Source organism: Panonychus citri, unplaced genomic scaffold (assembly GCF_014898815.1).
Source record: "Panonychus citri isolate SS breed McGregor unplaced genomic scaffold, ASM1489881v1 Contig00108, whole genome shotgun sequence".
Lineage (NCBI taxonomy): Eukaryota > Metazoa > Arthropoda > Arachnida > Trombidiformes > Tetranychidae > Panonychus > Panonychus citri.
Window position 1 is genome coordinate 807,228 of NW_026515513.1, and position 20,968 is coordinate 828,195.

At 32.6% G+C, this 20,968-nt stretch overlaps 2 protein-coding genes across 2 annotated transcripts; both read right to left on the reverse strand.

Moving 5' to 3' along the window:
- Positions 1-3,776: 3,776 nt before the first annotated feature.
- LOC128389397 (nudC domain-containing protein 1-like) lies at positions 3,777-6,006 on the reverse strand. The gene is made up of 2 exons (XM_053348972.1): positions 5,478-6,006; positions 3,777-5,416 (listed from the first exon to the last, which is right to left on the reverse strand). The coding sequence occupies exons 1-2, from the start codon at positions 5,882-5,884 to the stop codon at positions 3,964-3,966; spliced, it is 1,860 nt and encodes a 619-aa protein (XP_053204947.1). The 5' UTR covers positions 5,885-6,006; the 3' UTR covers positions 3,777-3,963.
- A 139-nt stretch (positions 6,007-6,145) lies between these two features.
- Positions 6,146-6,843, reverse strand: LOC128389398 (cystatin-like). Its single transcript, XM_053348973.1, has 2 exons — positions 6,445-6,843; positions 6,146-6,365 (listed from the first exon to the last, which is right to left on the reverse strand). The coding sequence occupies exons 1-2, from the start codon at positions 6,736-6,738 to the stop codon at positions 6,255-6,257; spliced, it is 405 nt and encodes a 134-aa protein (XP_053204948.1). The 5' UTR covers positions 6,739-6,843; the 3' UTR covers positions 6,146-6,254.
- Positions 6,844-20,968: the final 14,125 nt, after the last annotated feature.

The window sequence follows — 20,968 nt, forward strand, 5'->3', positions numbered from 1 at the left end:
CTTGGATTCTTATTTGCAAGTAAGTTTGAATAGCTCTCGGTGTTTAATTGTAACCATTAATTTATTTTTCTTTTCTTTTGTTTTCTTCAGAACCAAAGTTGATCTCGAGTTTTTAATCTCAAGCCTACAAACACAAACTCTTGACCAACTTAAAGATTCTGTACCAACGAGCGCTACGGAGCATACAAGAGAAAATGATGATAGAAATTTCATTTTTCCAATCAACAGTATAAAAGATGAACAATATGAAAAAGAAAGGTCCACTTTCTCATTCGACCAAAATTCCCACTGAAGAATTGAAAAGTGAAAACTCTAGTGAATTAACTGATTACATTAGAGATGAAGTGACATTATCTCATGATAATCATCATTGCACCCAAAGCATCGTGAAAAGTTAATCATTCGAAAATATTAAGCTGAAAATCAGAACCAAAGATGCAATAGATAATCCAGATAATAGAAAAATTGAAGGAGTAACAAGATAATGGAAAGTTATTGGCTCGAACGAAGGGTCGATTTCGAATTCTCTATTCATACATGAGAATGGTAGCTTGTCGATTTTCAAGCATCCCAGTCTGATTTTGTACATAATTGGATTAAATATAAGTCCAGCTTCGAAACTTTGATAGCTTCGATCAGTTATAATCTTGTTTATTGTCGGCTGATTTTGCTTATTTATTAGAAAAATCGATTTTGATTTGTATATTGGGCTATCAGATATATGGTATGATATAGAATGTGTGTCAAAAGATCAATCCAAACAACCCGTCATTTTAACTGCTTCTAAAGCTGGTCGGTAGTTTATTTCGACCGCTTGGTCGAGCTGTGAAACAGAAAATGTTTTCTCAAGTGAATCCAGAATGGTTAATTTAGATGAAATTTCCTTGCACTTGGATGAGGATCGTTTTGTGTATCGGATAAACATTGAGAAGTTTCTTGAACAAAAGGTTTATAATCGTACTTGATAATGTCGTCAAATGTCTCTAATTTCAGATAATCTATTTGGGCTACTAATCCAGTTTTCAATGATGATGATAGTAATGTACCAAATAATAATAATGAGAACATGAAAAGAATCGAAACTTGGAATAACCCTGGAGTGAAAATCAGCGGATTGAAATTCTGAAGCAAAATACATTCGATCTGCGTCCAGATAACATCAATAATATTGGTTGATGGTGTTTTGTGTTTAATGATCAAGACAAAAATAAATGGGAAAATACTGAAGAGGGACAATAATGATAACCAGAACCATGGACCAAATTCAAATATGAATCCAAAGAAAGTTGAATAGTCGACATTGACTTTCAATTTCTTTTTGTAACCCAAATAACAACCATCTTCAATTTCAACAGCAGCGGTGGTCAGGTTAGTACCAATACTGTCCAAAGCACTCAAAGGTGTTGGTAAGATAAAATCGACATCACCAACTTGAAGATTGTGTATCGCGTGGGTACATATTCCGTTGTCTGAACATTTAGATCCGATTCGACTATCGATAGGTATAAATGTTAAATGAATCCTATTGAAAATAGATACTAACATTTCTAAAACGTAAGGAGCAAAAATACCTTCAATTGTATTAGATTTTGTTAGATACCAATAAGGAATATAATCCCAAGAACCGACTCTTATCGTAACGTTCATAATTGTAATCGATTCTGAATTAATATTAGAACTGGATAGTAACTCAAAACTTGAAAACCCGAAACTATTCACATCAGTAATTTTAAAGTTTCATTCTAAATCAAGTTAATATCAAATTGTCGATAATCAAAGCTATTGATTCATCAATGTAACATTAATAGTTTAGTTGGAAGTTCGTATTTATTATTAATAAATTTTGTCTTCCGAATTACATTTTTATTCGTGGGTCCATCTCTTAAGTCATTAAGAAATATTTTATATATTAAATTTTGGAATATATAATTCAAGTATTCAAGTGGATTGTATTCATTAAATTTATTTAGACTAATTAACTAATAGTTTTGTACTTAAATTGATAAATTGATAGTATCATTTGTCATCAAATGTCCAAAATTTGATTGATATTCTCCATATATTATTCAGTTCGCTATCGGTTTTGATAACTTACATTGTATCACTATTAGTGATTCACTAATCCAAAAGTAGCAACTATCAAAGTAATATAATATTGATCTTGATAAATGAACTCATAAACTTTTATTTAGCTAAAAGTTTGTTATAGTGCGAAAGAAACTTGCTAATTAGAAATTTTGTAATTAACTAGTATTAAAAAAATTAGATGAATCAATCAGTATTGTATCAATTTTTCATTCAATAAATTTAGAAAACGAGATATAATAAGTGTCATTAAATTTTAACAAGTTAGGTTGTATGAGTTTAATTAAAATCATTTTCTAATGGTTCCACTTAGAATTGGTGTTTACAATAATGCGAAATTTTGGACATTATCCAATTCAAACACTATTAACGGTTCTGCGGCTCCTTATCTTCTAGAGATATTATCATCGACTTTCAATGGACTAAATATGACATTTGTACCAATCCAAGATCCAATTGGAGGTAAATGTTTCGCCAATGGTTCATGTACGAAATCTTTACATTACCTTCAAATTGGTGATGTCGATTATATACTCGCAACATCTCTTAGTGATTTAGACAGTATTGGTACTAATTTGACATCTGCATCAATCGCAGATGAAGCTGGATGTTATTTAGGACATAAAAAGGAGCTAAAATTTAACACTATTCACTCGACATTTTTTGACTTTGTATCTGTATTTGGTCCTTGGTTCTGGTTAACGATATTCTTTCTGATGAGTATCCTAATAAGTATCCTTTATTTTAAGACCAAGCGATCATCTCCATCAATACATATTAGAGACATTTTATGGTCACATTTCGAGCTAATTTCCTGTCAAAATTTAAACTCAACGATTTCATCTCTCAATTTATCTCAATCCTTTTCGCTTATTCTATTTACAATTCTTTTAACTATTGGAATATTTTTTTCTTGTTCATTAAAAACTGATCTAGTAAATTATGTTGATTATTTACAATTAGAGACACTCGAAGATATTATAAAATATGATTATAATCCTTTTGTCCAAGAAATATCTCAATGCAGGAATGAAATTCAAAACGACCAGCATCAAATCTCTCGGACGATCTCAGAAAAATTATCTGTTTTCAAATGGGAAGGTAAAAGCATATCTGACTTGTATCGATACATTAATAATAGTATTTTCCGGAAAAGGTTAGTGGAATTAAACTTGCATCCGATTTTAAAAATAGTTAAAAATTATGGTTGCAAACACGGGAGCAAATATGAACTAGCTGAGCCATATGATATATCTCAAGTACCTTTGTTCAAATCAAGATACATTTTCTTGATCAATAAGCAGAGGCGTAAAAGTTTTAGTCGAATTATATTTCAACGGAGCTATCGTGCATTTGAAGGAGGTCTTATGTACAATCGGATCGTCTATCAAGTACGATTGAAATGCTTTGATCTTCATCGAGCACCTTTAACATGTTTGAATCATGAAAACCAAGTCCAAACTTTAGTCAATTGAAATTGAGTTATCACTCAATTTCATTCCTTTTTCTATTATCAGGTATATTCATCTCGTTTGGTGTCATGTTGTTCAATATTCAGTAAATATAATTATTCTTCTAGATTATCTAAAAGTCTTGGATTAACAGGAATTCTAATTGCTTTCATTGGTTTGTTACTCTTACAATTGCATCTCTCGAACGATTGAAGAGAATACAAGTACATCGAATCATCATCATGTTTACTTTGTGTTCTTTTTATCAATTGTACACAATTCCCATAATATGACAAGTCCAACAATATAAACTATTCTTGTCAATGACTCTCAGTTCGCAAGCCTTTTATGAAACAAATATTGTTAATATAACGTAATCGCCCTGTACATTGAAGTGTGAAGGAAAAACTTTATTACAATTGTAAAATCAGAAATCGATTTTGATTGAAATTAACTTTTTGGGACTAATAATCAATAGAAGATCTTTGAATGCAACTGAGCCTAGAACTTGAATTAACTCGCGTCCAAGATTAATGACCTTTTGTTTGGCGATTTTAGGCCTGACACCTTTCTTTCGGTTAACAACTCCATCGGAAGGAGCCGGTTGTTTGTAAATATAGACATGATTAGTTGAATCAACAATGAAAGAATAATCAAAATCAAGTGAACAGTTAAAAAATCTTTTCGATTCCTTGGAAGCTTGAACATAACCCAAGGCTGAAAATGTAGCGATATGTTCAATATGAAATCGAGATCCTTTAACCTTTGGCTGCCAAATACAAGCATCAACATCATGTCTCAGTGAGAAACAGGGTAATAAACGATTGTCCAGTTTACGACTAAATAACCATTGATGTCCAGTAAGATAAGATTGATGAGTGATAATATGTCGATGACAATTAATACGGTAAAGAGTTAAATCTTCAGCAACTTCATCACATTGTTCATTACCAAACATTGAAGGAATATCACTTGATTCATTTATCTCAGAGTAGCGAACAATCAATGAATTCAACCCTTCTAACGTTCTTAATTGTTCACTTTCAATTGGTAAATGAGATCCTTGTTCTTTTCCTTTAAACAGCTGATCCCAAATTTGATTCTTATTCTTTTTGATTAGATATATTTCGATAATGGGAATGTCATCTTTCCTCAATCTTTCATATTTCCAGCAACTTAATTCTTTGTCGATTTGTGCCCAAAGAGTTTCCTTAAAGACTGTTTCTCCTTTTACTCGAATTTCAATCTCATCGATTCCCAAAGTAACTTCTATGTGTTTCACTTGAATATCCAGAGGAAATTTGAAATTAACTGTTAACTCTTTTTCATCCTGAAAATAGAAATAAATATTTTCTCTCTCATCGTCTTTGTCCATCTCATCTTGACCATCACAATTTGCTGCTGGTTTATCAAGAGAGTCAAATGTTAATCGGAATGGATTTGGAGATACAATTGTCATGAACAATACTCCATTTTTATCAGTATCAACACCGATATATGATGGGTAAGATGGTCCAGTTAATTGTTGAAATCTCTCAATTGTCCAGTTTGATGATCCATTTGTGTCCATCTTTTGATTAGCTAAATGTAAACAATTCAATCGACATTCAAATTTTTCTTGATCATTTTTTTCAACTGTAAGGATAATCACTTTCAATTTATCTGAATCATCTCTTGAATGGAAATTACTGTCAATTAATTTAGCAGGACAAGTTAATTGTTTGGCTAATTGATCTCCATTCTTCCAGCATAATCCAAATGAAGCTTCATGGGACAAATTGATTGTTTTAACAACAGTCCAATTGTGAGCCTGTATTTGTCGGTGGCCAGTGGAAACAATCAACAAGGATAAATGTCCATCAGCTTGACCAACAGTTGAGCTTAAATGAGAAGCACAATTAAAATACCAATCAATAAACTAAACCATCTTAATTAACTTACCATGTAGAAACCAGAATCAAAACAAACTCTTCAGATGGGAATGATAATGTTACCATACATTCATTGGCTTGGTAATTGTTGGTTGGTACTTTGAATACACAAACCGGTGGATTAATCAAATTACTCGATTGATCAATTTCAACACTTAAGACATTAAGTTGATTGTCAACATAATAACACTCTGATTGTAGACCATTAAAAGGATCAGTGAACAAACAATTGAAATCATTTGAAAAAGCGGAAAAATGGAGGAAACTGTAAAGTTGTTTATCGGGTAAAGTAAATTCACTGGCAGAATTTGGCAAATCAATAGATTGTTGATTAACCTCTTGATTAGCTAAATAGTAAGTCTCAAATTTTGGGTCAATTAAAGCCCTGTTAACATCTAATTTAATTGTTTCTGTCATGATGATGATTAGATGGAAACATTAACAGTTAACTTTGTTAAACAAAGTTTGTTTACTAAATTCAAACAGAAAAATCTAGTTACCAAGGCAACCGAGTAGAAATTGTTTCTAATTTAAATTTTGATTGTGACGCTTCATTTTCCTTTAATTGTTGAAAAGTTTTCACAATTCATCCAATCTGAATTGGCTCAGAATTCAATTTTCACCGATATCATGATATGGACGTTTGTAGTTATATAATAGAAAATGAAAACAAAGTAATTTCAACGAGCAAAGTTTAACTTTATTATTGAAAATTTACTCTGATTACACTTAAAGTATCAGAATATCAATTACATGTAATTTGATTAACTGTTTATCATCGAGAATATCAAACGGGTGCAATGGTTGGTGCTTGTGTTAGTTTACAATCGCCTCGGGTGATTTCAACTTGGTTATTTAGTGGTACTAAGATTCTGTAAGTACATTCCTCTGGAATTGTCTGTTAACAATTAAATTGAGTCAAATAAAATAAATTTTGTGATGAACATTTTGTTTAATTAGGTAGATAATTAACTTACGTTTGCTGATAAATTACAAGTTTTTCCGGTAATATTGGACTTGGCACAATCGGTGAAACCAACGATAAAAGTGATCTCATAATTAGATCCAGCGACAACTTGAGCTTGAGCATTTTGAATTCTAACTAATTTCTTATAATTAGCGCTGTTGGAAATTTGATTGTGATATTCAACAGCCTTGGAGGTTAAATTAACTACCTGAGGATCATCTATAGACACGGGGAAGAAACCACCGGGCACAAAACAATTGGCTGCACCAATAAGACACAAAGCGATAATGATAATATTTTTCATTCTAAATGAATAAAGTTTCAACAAAGAGTATAAGTTAATTGTTACTAGTAAATTGATTGATAATTAAGTAGCTTTTGGTAATATTAACAGGTAAATATAAAGGGTTTACTTTATCAGTCAATCAGTGAGTTTTGCGTTTAGTAAACTCTTATTGCGATATTATAACGAGAGAGTTTTGTTTGTCTCGTCAATCATAAAGGTAAATTACCTTGATTAATTAACCTTGATTAACTAATCATCGATGGTAACACATCAAGTATTGGAAATTTCAAGTGATCGGATGATCAATTAAGACGAAACCAAACAGTTTTTACACTTGAAAACATATCGAATTGATAATTATTGTCAACAACTATTATTAATAGTATCATGTTGTTGATTCTTTATTAAATTATCACCATTGACTCAAAAATGTTTGTTAGTCATTCTAGTCTCGTTATTGCTATTCAGAAAAGAAAATAAAACTTATTTAAACATGCATCTTGGAATGAAAGATGAATGATTATTACTCAATTCTTAGCCTTTTCGAACCTTTCTGAATGACAATGATGCATAAGATAAACACTTAGATTAAGGATAAAAAACGACGGATAAATTATACTGTCTCAATTACTATGAGACTCGAGATATTAAATATACGAGTTAATGAATATGAGCAATTCTCAGTTGTGTTTTTGAGAGGTCAAGGTAATTGAGAATCTCGAGAACGGGTTTTCAACAAAAAGAAACTGAAAGTCAATGTCGATTATTCAAATTTCTTTGCGTTCAAATCTGAATTTTGTACTGGTAATTTTTCCTTCCCTCAGTATTTTCGTCTTTACAGTCAAACAACAGTTACCATGTTGATGTGTGAAGGAAGACAAAGAAGACAAATAAATAAAGGAGACACTTCGAGCTTTGTCTGAGGAATAATTCTGATTACAGAACAATTAGAAAAATACAGGGCTATTCAACTATCACTCGGCAACCATGATCCCTAGAAACTCAAAACTTGAATGAAATGCTCGATTGAAAGACCGAGGGCCTTGATCCAAGATCATTGAAATCATTTAGTTCCTGGATTATTATATTAATATTGTTGGTTTTAGTTGGAAAAACACAATTAAATCTAATTAAAACTGTTAATCAAATTAACTCTTCTTCTTGTTATAAGAAGGAAACACTCAGATCTAAACAAAGAAAATGAAAAATACACTAAGAGATGTTATCTCTTCAATTGTCATCAACTAAAGACAAGGTTTATTAGTTTGGGTTCGGTTTAAATACTGTGGATTGGTCGTTACAAAGATTTGAATCAAATGACCCAATTGGTCAATATTTGGGTTTGGTTATTTTTGGCGGTTGAAAGTGTTGTTTGTGTGTGTGTACGTGAGAGAGATGAGAGGAGATGAAGAGAAAGAAGATAAGATGAGAGAGAGTAACGTGAGTGACAGTTTGGGGCACAAAAGAAAAGAATAAGTAAAATGGTAAAACTTAGTTTACCCTTTGTCGGTCAGCTAATGGGCAGGGATGGTCATTAGTTGGTTGATCATCTCAATAATTATTGGTAATTATAATAATAATAATAATATAAAATAATAATTAGGTTAGAAAGAAAGAGATGAAAGTAATTAAGAAAAAATGATTAACTTAATTGTTGGGAATCGACCAAATGTTAAGGCTCATATCTCAGAGACTAATCAACTCATATTAATGATTAGTATGTTGGTCGATTCTATGTTTAATTGTCTTTCTAACGATACCCTATTCATGTCTTAATTGTAATGATTTCATCAAAATTATCGTGTGTGCGAAAAGTTTACTTGAAGCTAAATTATTAATGAAAATTTAAGGTTTTTGGTTAATTGCTCGAGAACCAAATGATCAATCAATTATCTTAATATACGAATCGATTGCAATTAATGAGCTCTACAAGATGATTACATTACAACAAGTGAAAAGCTAATGGGCGCGAAAAGATGGCGACAAACTAATGAGTTCCCATGTTAAGTGAATGGGAGAAAATCGAAAAGTTAAAAACGTTTAAATTAATATAATAAACGATTAAATTGTTAATAATTAAGCTTAAATAAGCGCGAATTAAGCTTATATAACCAACACTTCCCCTTGCACCAAACGTAACTCAATTAATATTTAAAAAGTCACAACACTTTCTTAATGAAGGTGAACACAAACACTTTGTTAGCATATCAGCAGGTTGTTTATCGGTGGGGATGAACTGAACTTTTATCTCTCCTCTTTCCTGATGATCTCTGATGAAGTGGTAACGGACATCGATGTGTTTGGTCCTCTTATGAAAAACTGAATTTTTTGTTAATTTGATTGCTCCTTGGTTGTCACTCATTATCTTTACTGGAGAATCAATTGGAACTTTTAACTCTTTCATTAATTGACGATACCAAATAACGTCTTTAAGACAATCAGCGATAGCAACATATTCAGCTTCGGTTGTCGACTGAGCGACACTTCGTTGTAACCTCGAAGCCCATGAAATTGGTGAGTTGCCAAGAGTAACACAAAAACCAGAGGTCGACTTCCTGGTATCAATATCGGCGGCATAATCAGCATCACAGTAGCCAATTAACTGTAAATTTGAAGTCGTGGCTGAATAGGTTATCCCACAATTAATTGTTCCTTTTAAATAACGAAAAATTCGTTTGATTGCTTTCCAGTGACTTTCGTCGTAGCAGCAATTAAATTGGCTCGATTTATTTACCATGAATGTAATATCTGGTCGACTGATGATCGACAAGTACAAGAGAGCACCAACAGCTTCTTGATATGGAAAATTAGTATCAGGTGGTTGATTTGATGATGATAGTTTATGATTAGTATCACCTGGTGTTGATAACGGTTTACACTGATCCATTTTGAATCTTTTAAAAGATCATTAATGTAACTTGATTGTTTAATCTTAATTGTTGATTTATCATCACTCTGATGTATTTCCATCCCAACGAAAACTTTAGGGGGATGAACTTTAACTTCAAAAGTTTCTTTTAGTTTATTAATTAACCTTGTTAATTGTTGTTGATTATTACTCGCAATCAAACCATCGTCAACATATACAACACAAATTGTTATTCCATCATTAAAATTAACAAAGCAACATTTATCAGCATCACATTGGTGAAAATTTAAGGTTTTGAAGAAATTGTTTACCTTCTCGTTCCACTGACGAGGTGCTTGTTTTAAGCCGTAAAGACCTTTTTTCAATTTTAAAACTCGATTGGTTCCATCTTCGAATCCGGGTGGTTGAGCCATGTAAATTTCTTCATTTAATTCACCATAAAGAAAAGCTGTTTTAATATCGAACTGCAGTAGCTCCATTTTATAAGCAGTAGCAATTGCTAGAATAGCTCGAATCGTATCATAACGAGCAACGGGACTAAAAGTTTCGAAGTAATCGATTCCCGCCTTTTGCGAAAAACCTTTGGCTACAAGTCGAGCCTTGTAATGGTCAACTGTACCGTCCAAATTTCTTTTAATACGATAAACCCAACGACATGATATTGATCTTTTCCCTTCAGGTAAATCCATTAACTCATAAGTATCGTTGCTTTTAATTGAAGACATTTCATCTTTCATCGCATTTATCCAATCAACATTATCAGGTGAATTAATTGCTTCTTCATAATTAACAGGTTCACAATTAGTAACTATTGATTGAAATACAACATTTTTTATCCAATCATTTAAGTCAACATCATCAGGTGGATGTTCATAAATTTCAGTTGTTTCACTACAATTATCATCAAAATCAATTTCTTTTTCATTTTCATCAATTGAACACTTTTCTTCCAGATCAATTGGTTCATCATCAACAATTTCATCTATCATTTTCTCAGCATCATAATCATCATCTATGAATTTAATATTAGCTGTAACATTAACTTTGTTTGTTACAGGGTCATAGACACGGAAATTGTTACTCGTTTTAGTGTAACCAACGAAGATACACTTTTTGGCTTTCGGATCCCACTTCTTCCGGAAACTATCGGGAATTTTGATCCAACAGATACTACCAAAGGGTCGAAGGTGAGTAAATTTTGCTTTTTCTTTTGTGAACATTTCAAGGGGAGTCAATTTGCGTTGACCTTTACTCGGAATCATATTCAGCACATATACAGCAGTAGCCATTGCTTCTGCCCAAAGGAATTTAGGTAAGTTATTAGCTAACAACATTGATCTAGCTAATTCGGTGATAGTTCGATTCTCTCTCTCAATACGACCATTTTGTTCTGGTGTATAAGGTGCACTCAGCTCATGTGTAATATTATTATTGTTAAATAAAATTTTTACTCTAGAATCGATAAACTCTTTACCATTATCAGTTCTGATAATCTTCACCTTGTTTCCAGTCATTTTCTGTGAAGTTTTCAAATGAATCAGATTTAAATCGTTGAAAATAAACACCTCTAAATGAACTTCGTTCATCTTTAATAACTAATGCTAATTTACTTCCATTCAGTGATGGTTCACTCATTGGTCCCTGTAAATCACAATGTAAAGCTTGACCAACTTCAACCTCTCTCGGTGTTACCGATTTAAATGATTTCTTAATCATCTTACCCTTAATACAACCTTCACAGGTAAACTCACTTGGCTCATAATCCAACTTAATCTTCGGTAAGATTCCATCTTTCGACATTTGGATTATCTTATAAACATTAACATGAGCTAACTTCTTATGCCAAGAACTCAAAGTATCAACTTTGGCAACATTAACAACATTTTCATCAATTTCTCTTAATTTAATCATCAATTTAAAAGTATTACCAAATTTCTGAGCAACAATTACGATCTTATCAGTTTTAATATCGAAAATTACTGTTGATTTTGGGGTTGATTTCAAACCGAAACCTTTAGTTACAGTTTGTCCCCATGAAAACAAATTGAAGTTCCCAAGTTTAGGAACAAACAAAACGTTTTCTAATTTACATGGAATCCATTGTAATCCATTATAACAATCAACTAACACATCACCTTTCGCTTGTCAATTGAATTGGTTCATCTAAATAACTAAAATTAGTTAAGCAATTAATATTACCGGTAAGGTGATAAGAAGACCCGGTATCGAGAAGCCACTGATCACAATTAACTTTTTCTTCCTTAATTGTTAAAGAAAAATTATCACTCTTTTCATTTGAATCTTCATCAACTTTTTCATTAACATTATTAGCATAATAAGATCTGTTAGATTTACCTTGATTGTTACAATTATTATTACTTTGATTGTTGTTGTAATTGTTGTTGCTATTGAACTTGTTGAAATGTTTCTTGTGGTGATTTTGTTTTTGATTATTATTATTATTATTAACTGAACTGTTCATGTTGTTACCGTTGTTACTATTGCTACTATTATCATTAGTATTATTATTCTGGTTGAAATTATTTCTGTTTCTATTTCGTCGACATCTATTGGCTAGATGATTTTTACCACCACAAATGTAACATCTCTTACCATGAAACTTTCTATTCATATTTTTACTCACAAGAGCTTCACCATGTTTTGGTTCATTTTCATTTTGATTTCTTTTCTCATTGATCATTAATTGAGTTTTCAAATTACCTAAAGTAATTTTTTGACCTGCAGTAATCGCTATTTCAATAGCTTGTCTGAATGATTGGAAACAATTGGGAAGATCATCTAAAACTTTAACCATGAGCGAGTTATCATCAACATTAATTCCTAAATCTTTCATCTGTTTAACTGTTGATTCGAGTTCAGCAAAATAACCACTAACTGAATGTGCCGAAGTAAATCTGAGATCGGTCAACTTACGTCTTATCCTCCATTCCTTGTGTTGTTGTCCGTTGTTCACGATGATTGACGATGTTATTATACATCTCAGAAGATGAGGCACAATTAATGATGAGATTCACATGTTCTTTATCAATCGAGTTGATGATGAGCATTCTCGCTAAAGCATCACTTGTATTCCAATCAGCTATTGCCTTGTTTCTTTTAGCGACTTCAGTTGCTCTTTCAGTTGAAGCTTCTTCGGCGGTGAAGGCAACTGGACGAACATCAGCTCCATTAACAATGTTCCATACATTTTTAGCCTGAAGAACGGCTTGTATATATGCCTTCCAGTGAAGGTAATTATCATTAGAAAGTTTAATTGAAAGTAGTTCAGAAGAATCAATCATGATGCTTATTGATGTTCAATTGTTACAACTTGTTGATCAAGAAAAATGGAAATTTTTATTTTTAATAATATTAATATGTTAATTCAGTTGTTGGTTGATTGAAAGAGACACAAAAAATCACCACAAACACAAAGAAAAAACAATCAACACAAACACAACAAATTGTTGTTAATTTTTATTTGAGAGAAAGAGAAAAAAAAGAAGACACAGAAAATTTAATCAAATCAAATTTGTTGTTCTGAATATCAATAGAGAAACAGGAAGGTGACTGAGCCCATAACCTGTTGGTTTTAGTTGGAAAAACACAATTAAATCTAATTAAAACTGTTAATCAAATTAACTCTTCTTCTTGTTATAAGAAGGAAACACTCAGATTTAAACAAAGAAAATGAAAAATACACTAAGAGATGTTATCTCTTCAATTGTCATCAACTAAAGACAAAGTTTATTGGTTTGGGTTTGGTTTAAATACTGTGGATTGGTCGTTACAAAGATTTGAATCAAATGACCCAATTGGTCAATATTTGGGTTTGGTTATTTTTGGCGGTTGAAAGTGTTGTTTGTGTGTGTGTACGTGAGAGAGATGAGAGGAGATGAAGAGAGAGAAGATAAGATGAGAGAGAGTAACGTGAGTGACAGTTTGGGGCACAAAAGAAAAGAATAAGTAAAATGGTAAAACTTAGTTTACCCTTTGTCGGTCAGCTAATGGGCAGGGATGGTCATTAGTTGGTTGATCATCTCAATAATTATTGGTAATTATAATAATAATAATATAAAATAATAATTAGGTTAGAAAGAAAGAGATGAAAGTAATTAAGAAAAAATGATTAACTTAATTGTTGGGAATCGACCAAATGTTAAGGCTCATATCTCAGAGACTAATCAACTCATATTAATGATTAGTATGTTGGTCGATTCTATGTTTAATTGTCTTTCTAACGATACCCTATTCATGTCTTAATTGTAATGATTTCATCAAAATTATCGTGTGTGCGAAAAGTTTACTTGAAGCTAAATTATTAATGAAAATTTAAGGTTTTTGGTTAATTGCTCGAGAACCAAATGATCAATCAATTATCTTAATATACGAATCGATTGCAATTAATGAGCTCTACAAGATGATTACATTACAACAAGTGAAAAGCTAATGGGCGCGAAAAGATGGCGACAAACTAATGAGTTCCCATGTTAAGTGAATGGGAGAAAATCGAAAAGTTAAAAACGTTTAAATTAATATAATAAACGATTAAATTGTTAATAATTAAGCTTAAATAAGCGCGAATTAAGCTTATATAACCAACAAATATTAAATTGAAATTCACTTTTCAGTATTTTCAAAATAAGTTTTTTTCTCAACAACTTAATCACAATTCTCCGCAATTAATTGCTTTTTTTCAAAGTTATACAGGGCATTTCAGCAAGTTTTTCTTGAATTACTTTTTGTTTTTGAGTGTTCAGACCGCAGACTCGAGTAATGGTAGTTTCGGCCATACTCAATTGTCATATTAAAATATCAAGGTCATTTGATGGTCACAATCGATTCAATTTAATCTTTCACGTTGGGTTGGCCTCAGGTCAACATTAATTGATTTATTTAACACCGGATGATGGTCGTAACGTTAGTAAATTAACTTCACTTAACTAGATTAACTTAAATCTTGAAAAAATTAAAATTAATTCCAATTTATTACGGATTTGATTTTCTTTTTGGAGAAAACAAATTTAGCAATTAAGGTAACTTCTTAACATTGTCTATTAGACTTACTAACACTATCTATTTTTCAGAATGAATTTTTATTCATTTTTTATCATTTTATCGGCAACATGGATCAGAGAAAAAAACAAGGTACTTGAGACGGTTGCTGATCAAGGTAATTTGTACCTTGATCAGCAATGATGCTGAAAGCTGATAATTTCTCAACATTCCCCGAACGTTATTATAAACAGCCACTGTTTATCAACTTCTGGGTCCAAGCTCGCCCAAATTAATTGCGGTGCTGGGCATGTTTGGGGCACCGAAATGACCCAAACTTCCCCCTATTAGGGTTGAATCGGTTCACGGTGTTGGCCACATTGAACGGAACTAAGGAGGAGTCCCGTAGATTGAGCCCATTCAATCGCCTCCTCCTTAGAACGCAGCACTTGCTGCTCGAGCCAGGTCCTGCTCCACGCAGACATGATGAGAGAATGAGAGAATGAGAGAATGAGAGAATGAGAGATTGAGAGATTGAGAGAATAAGAGAATGAGAGATTGAGAGAAACAACACAAACAAGAAGACTTGATTGAATGAGAAATAATGGTAAATGCACTGACTTAAGTACTATTAGAAAAGACTCACTCAAGGTGCTCCCTCATGTATATGTGCTGCCATCTGGTTCAATATGTTGAGGAACTAATAACTTGAGTGCAAATTTCAAATGTAGTAGTCATTACAAAGTTGTACATTATGTATGAGAGTCATAGATAAACACCTCTGCAGGCTGAGGGGGCGGAAAATTTTTTTGCCCTGCCCCACCCACTTCGAGGGGGCGGCGCTGCACGCGGCCATCAGCCGTCAGCTTATTGGTCAGCAGAGTCCAACCCTACCTCCTCGTGGTTCTGGCTGGATAAAGCTAACAGGGCTCTGGCAATCTATTTTCAACGAAAAATTTAACTTTGAATAATGTTGACCAAAATGACCCTGACCCATTTTCTGACCTTGAAATAAATTCTGATCAATTTTGAACCAAATGTGTGCATCCAATCTGTGCATATGTGTAAAACTAAATTTTTGCTATTTTCAACCCATTATAAATGCCGTTGGAAAAACGGGATATGCCTGAAAGTTCATATATAACATCCGCACAGTCCATTCTATATGTCAAAAAAATTTCATAAGCTAGGTACCTCCCACTTCCATAAAAAATCAATTTCCGAGAAGTTTAAACTGCCCATAGACCTCTTAAGGATTTTATGTTTTTAAATGCTAATAACTCCGCCCACAGAAGTTTTCGCTAAAAAACCCTCAACATGTATATAGACCTACATAAGGCCTACCTCCAGAAAAAATTTCAAGACAATCTGAGTAGGGGGCTGTAGTAAAGAATAGCCGAGTTAATTGATATTGCCTTAGTCTCCGATGTTCCCATATCACAGTATGGTCAAAACGGACTATCGAACCAACGGGTCCAACTCTCTTTCGACTGCTCTCCTTAAACGACCATTGATCTCGGTTGATGGTTCTATTAGCTGTATCATTTCGTTAATTGTATTGCGGGAACCACAAGCTAACGGGCAATTAACAGTGGTAGTTGGCGAAATCCATTGTTGATAACATTCATGGCATACGATGAACTTACAAGATGATCGATGGTGGGCGTAAGGTTCATAGGCAAAATAGAAGCAGAGGTTACATGTACAGGGCTATTCAGCTATTTTTACCGATGTTTTTTGCGATTCGTCCGCTGTAAGAAAATGACACCGTAGGCATTGTTTATGTCCGATATCAACAGTAAAAACAATACCATTTAGACCGACAGCGGCGTAACCAACAATAAAGTAAGTGTGTGAACTGAACATAATTGAAGCGCTCGACCCTACGATTTACATGGCCATTGAGGTCATTTAACGAATGGAACGTTCGAAGGTCATTTTAAGGTCGTGGTGAGCAAATCAAATCACACATTGTCTCTCAGTAGGGGCAAAGCATACCACTCTGGCACAATTTCTCTTCGTCTATTCCCCCCTTTTACCCTTTCTTTTTCTACTCTTTCTCTTTCTTTCCAAATTTCTTTCCCCCCTTTTTCTCTTTTTGCACGGTTTAATTTTCTCTTCTTTTTCCCTAAACGATATCCCCTCAATGCCCTGAATCCTGCATTTACTTATGATAGTTTAATGATTATTTTAATGATCATTTCACCTATTTTTCGCTATAATGTTATTGTATAAATTAAGTTGACCTTTTTTCAAACCAATATACATTTAATTGAGGGAGCAATTAAATATACTATATAAGACTCAATTTTTTCTCTCATTCATTATTAAACTTCCTTTTTGAAAGTTGATTTCAATTCTAAATTGATTGCAGCTTTTGTAAGTGTACTTTTATAGAATCACAGCATCAAGTTTTGTATAATTTTCCGTGTGTATAATCTCTGTTATTTTCATCATCATCACAGTTTATATGTCATATTCGTATTTAGAAACAATAATCTAAGTTTTTACCACCACCACCATCATCACATTATTTGTGTCATATTCGTATTTAGAAACAATAATCTAAGTTTTTATCGACATCATCATCATCTTAGGAACAAGAAGAAAAAGTAAGTTTTGGTCTTTGAATGATCATTTCTCTCTCTCTTGTGTTTTTTCTCTCTCTTCACTCTCTTTTAGTCTCTTTGAGTTTATTTCCTCTCTCTCTTTTGTGTTTTTTCTCTCTCTCTTGTGTTTTTTTCTCTCTCTCTCTTTTGTAAATCTTTCTCTCTCTCTTCAGTCTCTTTTACTCTCTTGAGTCTCTTTGATTAGGTGGGTTAATTGTCTGTCTATTGTTTAATGAATCTATTTTCCGGTGGAAGTGCTAACCGTTTTGTTATCTTGAGAACAAAGCTAATGATTAATTATGGTTATTGAATTAGATTTATTATTATTTGTTAAACTTCCTAAATTGATTAATTAACCTTTTATAATTTGTGAGAAAAATGATAATGAGGTGAAATAAGAAATGTAATAGAATTGTCTATAAGTCAGACTACCTGGCTTTGACAATAAAGATGCAAACTAATCATTATCGATAAATATATGGACGGAAATTCACTATTTAATTAATATTTAAGACTTTTATTTCACTTTTTTCCGTGTCCTTAAAATGACCGAAAATCGGCCATTTTATTGTTGAAGAGGGAGAAAAACTTCTCTCTCAAATTTTGCATGATCATCTTCATCATCAACAAAACAACCAATAGGATAGACCAGGTACCATGTGAGAGGTGGTACCTGGTAATGTTACATTTAAAACTGGTTGTAACTAGTTTGTTGCATTTCGTCCGGGGTACATGAAAAGATCAACGTCCACGTTGATTTAAAATTTACTAGAATTATTATAATTAATTAAGGATTAGTTACATTAAATATTGACTATTAAAATATGAAAATTGTTAGTAATTAATGATGTCCATCCTGGAATTCCGATAGCCAATGTGAAATGTTCTGTCCGTTTTTGACCATCTCTCGTTATCGATAAATATATATTAATAATAATAAAATTAATATTAAAGAGATATTAATCGAAAAATTTAGCAAAACTTTTTTCCCCACCACAATTGAAGTTTTTATGTTTAAATTGAAGCAAACTGAAGTTTACATCAGTTTTCGCGCCAGAAGCGAACATAATCTTCATTAAGTGCTATTTTTCTAATAGTTTTCATATTCTGATTTAGAAACTTCATTTTAACCGTTGTTTTAAGTATTTTAGGATACAGTGTAGTTATATTATGTAAATTGATTAGGAATTGTATCCATGAATGCCCATACCCGATAATCGTTTTCATTTAATCCATCCATTGCATCCTCCAACAGTCTGATAGGGCTCGATGCCTCTTGAGATATTCGCCAAATTTAGCTCCAAATAAAATTACTCGCCTTTCATTTTGTCCGATCGCAGCTTTCTTCTGAATTACAAGATTAGTAGCCTCTTCTTGGGTATCTATTGGTCGATCATCGAAAACAAGCAACTCATCATTTACATCAACAAGGCTCTCTTTTATTTTTTCCAATATTTTCTCGAGTGATCCCTCATTTCAATTATCAGGCTCATCCTCAGGTTCAGAACCACTCGAAGATTATGAAAGTAACGATGAAGACGAAGACGAATGTGAGGACGAAGAGAGGCTGGGTAAAAATACTGATTCGCTATCACTTTCATTCGATGATTCTTCCGATCGCATCTCTTCATCAACGATTAACGGTCCTTCAACTAAAGGGTCAGGAACGGGTTCAATGGGTCATCAGACGACGTTACCTCATTTTGTGGGTCCAGGTGCTTCCTCTGGTGGTAATCCATAGAATTATCAACATCTTCGTTCACAATCACAGGTGCAGCTTCATTGTCAATTATTGGTTGGTTGAACAATTGTCTCTCTATTTCTGAACTGATTCTGAACCCATTAACATAATACCTAATATTATTGATGATGTATTGCCGAATGCTTTCACGGTATTGGTAGGGTAGTTGTTGTAACAATTGTAAAAAAGGAACCGAACAAAAAAGATTCGTTTGGGTCGATGTTGATCATGATGATGAGGTTAATGATAATTTATAATCAATAAACTACTATTGTAATAACAAATAACGGTGAATGTTGTAGAAGTATGTAAAATTTTCAAACTATTAAGCTCAGCCCATGTAAGATTTTGAATGCGCACAAGATCGCCAGCATGTCACTTTTACTATAAGCTATTACAAGGTATTGGTTAAAGTTTAAAATCAATTAATTTTTGCACCGTTATTTGACATTGTCTCTGTAAAAAATTACATCGAAAAGACCTTTTTTTCTAAATTGAATAACTTTTAATTTTGGGTTTTCTGCTGTCATTTCTGCTGTCATACATTAATCAATCATAAATTTTACAAAGATTGCTAAATTATCATTTTTCTAGAACCTACAGTTACGAAAATACAAGGGTATAGGTTTTTAATTGTTAAGAGTAGCCGACACCCTTTCGATGTATCGATTTTCGATTAATTGCTTTTTTTGAAGTTTTACAGGGGATTTTACAATGCTTTTATTGAATTAATTAGTTGTTTTTGAGTGTTCAGACCCAAGTTATGGTAGTTAAAGTCATACTGAATTGTCATATTTAAATATCAAGGTCATTCCCGTCGTTAGAATACGTTTTCAAGTTAATTTGATGGTCATACTAGATTTAAATGAAAATCAACATGTACCTAAATCACAAAGATTTACGAGCAAATTAATGAAAATTGAATGAAAAGGATCGTGCCTCAAAAACGCAATATCTCAGCGACTAAAACGTCCAAAAGTTGTAAACTCGTGAGGAGCCATAAGATTGCTAGTTAATTAGATTGTGACCATCAAATGACCTTGAAAAAGTATCTTTACAAAATTGCCGGAATGACTTTGGTATTTTTTTCATTATGAATTTCACTTGGATGGTTCTTGGGTTTTCCGCCAATCGCCAATCGCCAATCGACAAAATGCACATTGACAATTCTATTGAACTCAATTCAGAAAAACTCGTTTCACGAACCAATTTTTATGCTTTATATTCAAACGACATCCAGCAAATAAAAAGATTCTATTTGCTCGAAACTGATAGAGCTGAAGTATCTTTTGAGGGTTACGAATTTTCTTTATTGGAAAAATTTGTAAAATCTCATCGTCTTTAGTCTGAGTGATGGATGAAAATTGAAGGCAAAGTCTAGTTTCACATTCTTTATCAGAAAGAATCTTTGGGTCACCATACCGATGGATATCACGACTTTCAACCCAAAGAATTAGATTTGGTTCTCTTGAGAACAAAACTACATTTAGGGCTGAAGATTAAGTGATAATGAACAATGTCTTTATAACGAAGATGAGTTGAAACTTGTAAATTATTTGAATTATCAAAACGGGAAAATCCGTCTAACAGCATTCAACCAAGTCCCGTCAGTCAAGTCAATATAGGCCATCATTTTGTGTAGCTCCAGCTTGATAAAGCGATGAGCGTGATAAAGTTTTAAACAGCTGAGCATCTTCGATGGCTAATTCTTCATAACCGGTAAAAAAATTTTATTAGTCTCGAGAAAAAAGACAAATAATATAAGTTTAATTTGAAGTTTTATTCAAAAAAGTGTTTTGTAAATTAACTTTTCTCTTCATCGACTCAATAAAATTGGAGTGATTTTTCCAATTTTCATGATCAATTTGAGATGATTACACTTGACGAACCAAATTTTTACATTAGTAAATTCGTTGCAATCAACAAGACATTCAATATAGTTGGATTGAAAATGACCGAGGATACTGAAGGCTTATTGCCCTTGAATTCACCTTTTGTAGATCTTGCCTTTTAGATTATCAGAATTGGCACAAC

Excerpts from the sequence above, each read along its gene's own strand:
- LOC128389397 (XM_053348972.1), bottom strand. The coding sequence starts at position 5,884 with ATGACAGAAACAATTAAATTAGATGTTAACAGGGCTTTAATTGACCCA. Across the intron at positions 5,417-5,477 it reads TTGATTCTGGTTTCTACATG|CTCAACTGTTGGTCAAGCTG; the intron begins GTAAGTTAATTA and ends TTCTCATTTAAG.
- LOC128389398 (XM_053348973.1), bottom strand. The coding sequence starts at position 6,738 with ATGAAAAATATTATCATTATCGCTTTGTGTCTTATTGGTGCAGCCAAT. Across the intron at positions 6,366-6,444 it reads CTTGTAATTTATCAGCAAAC|ACAATTCCAGAGGAATGTAC; the intron begins GTAAGTTAATTA and ends AATTGTTAACAG.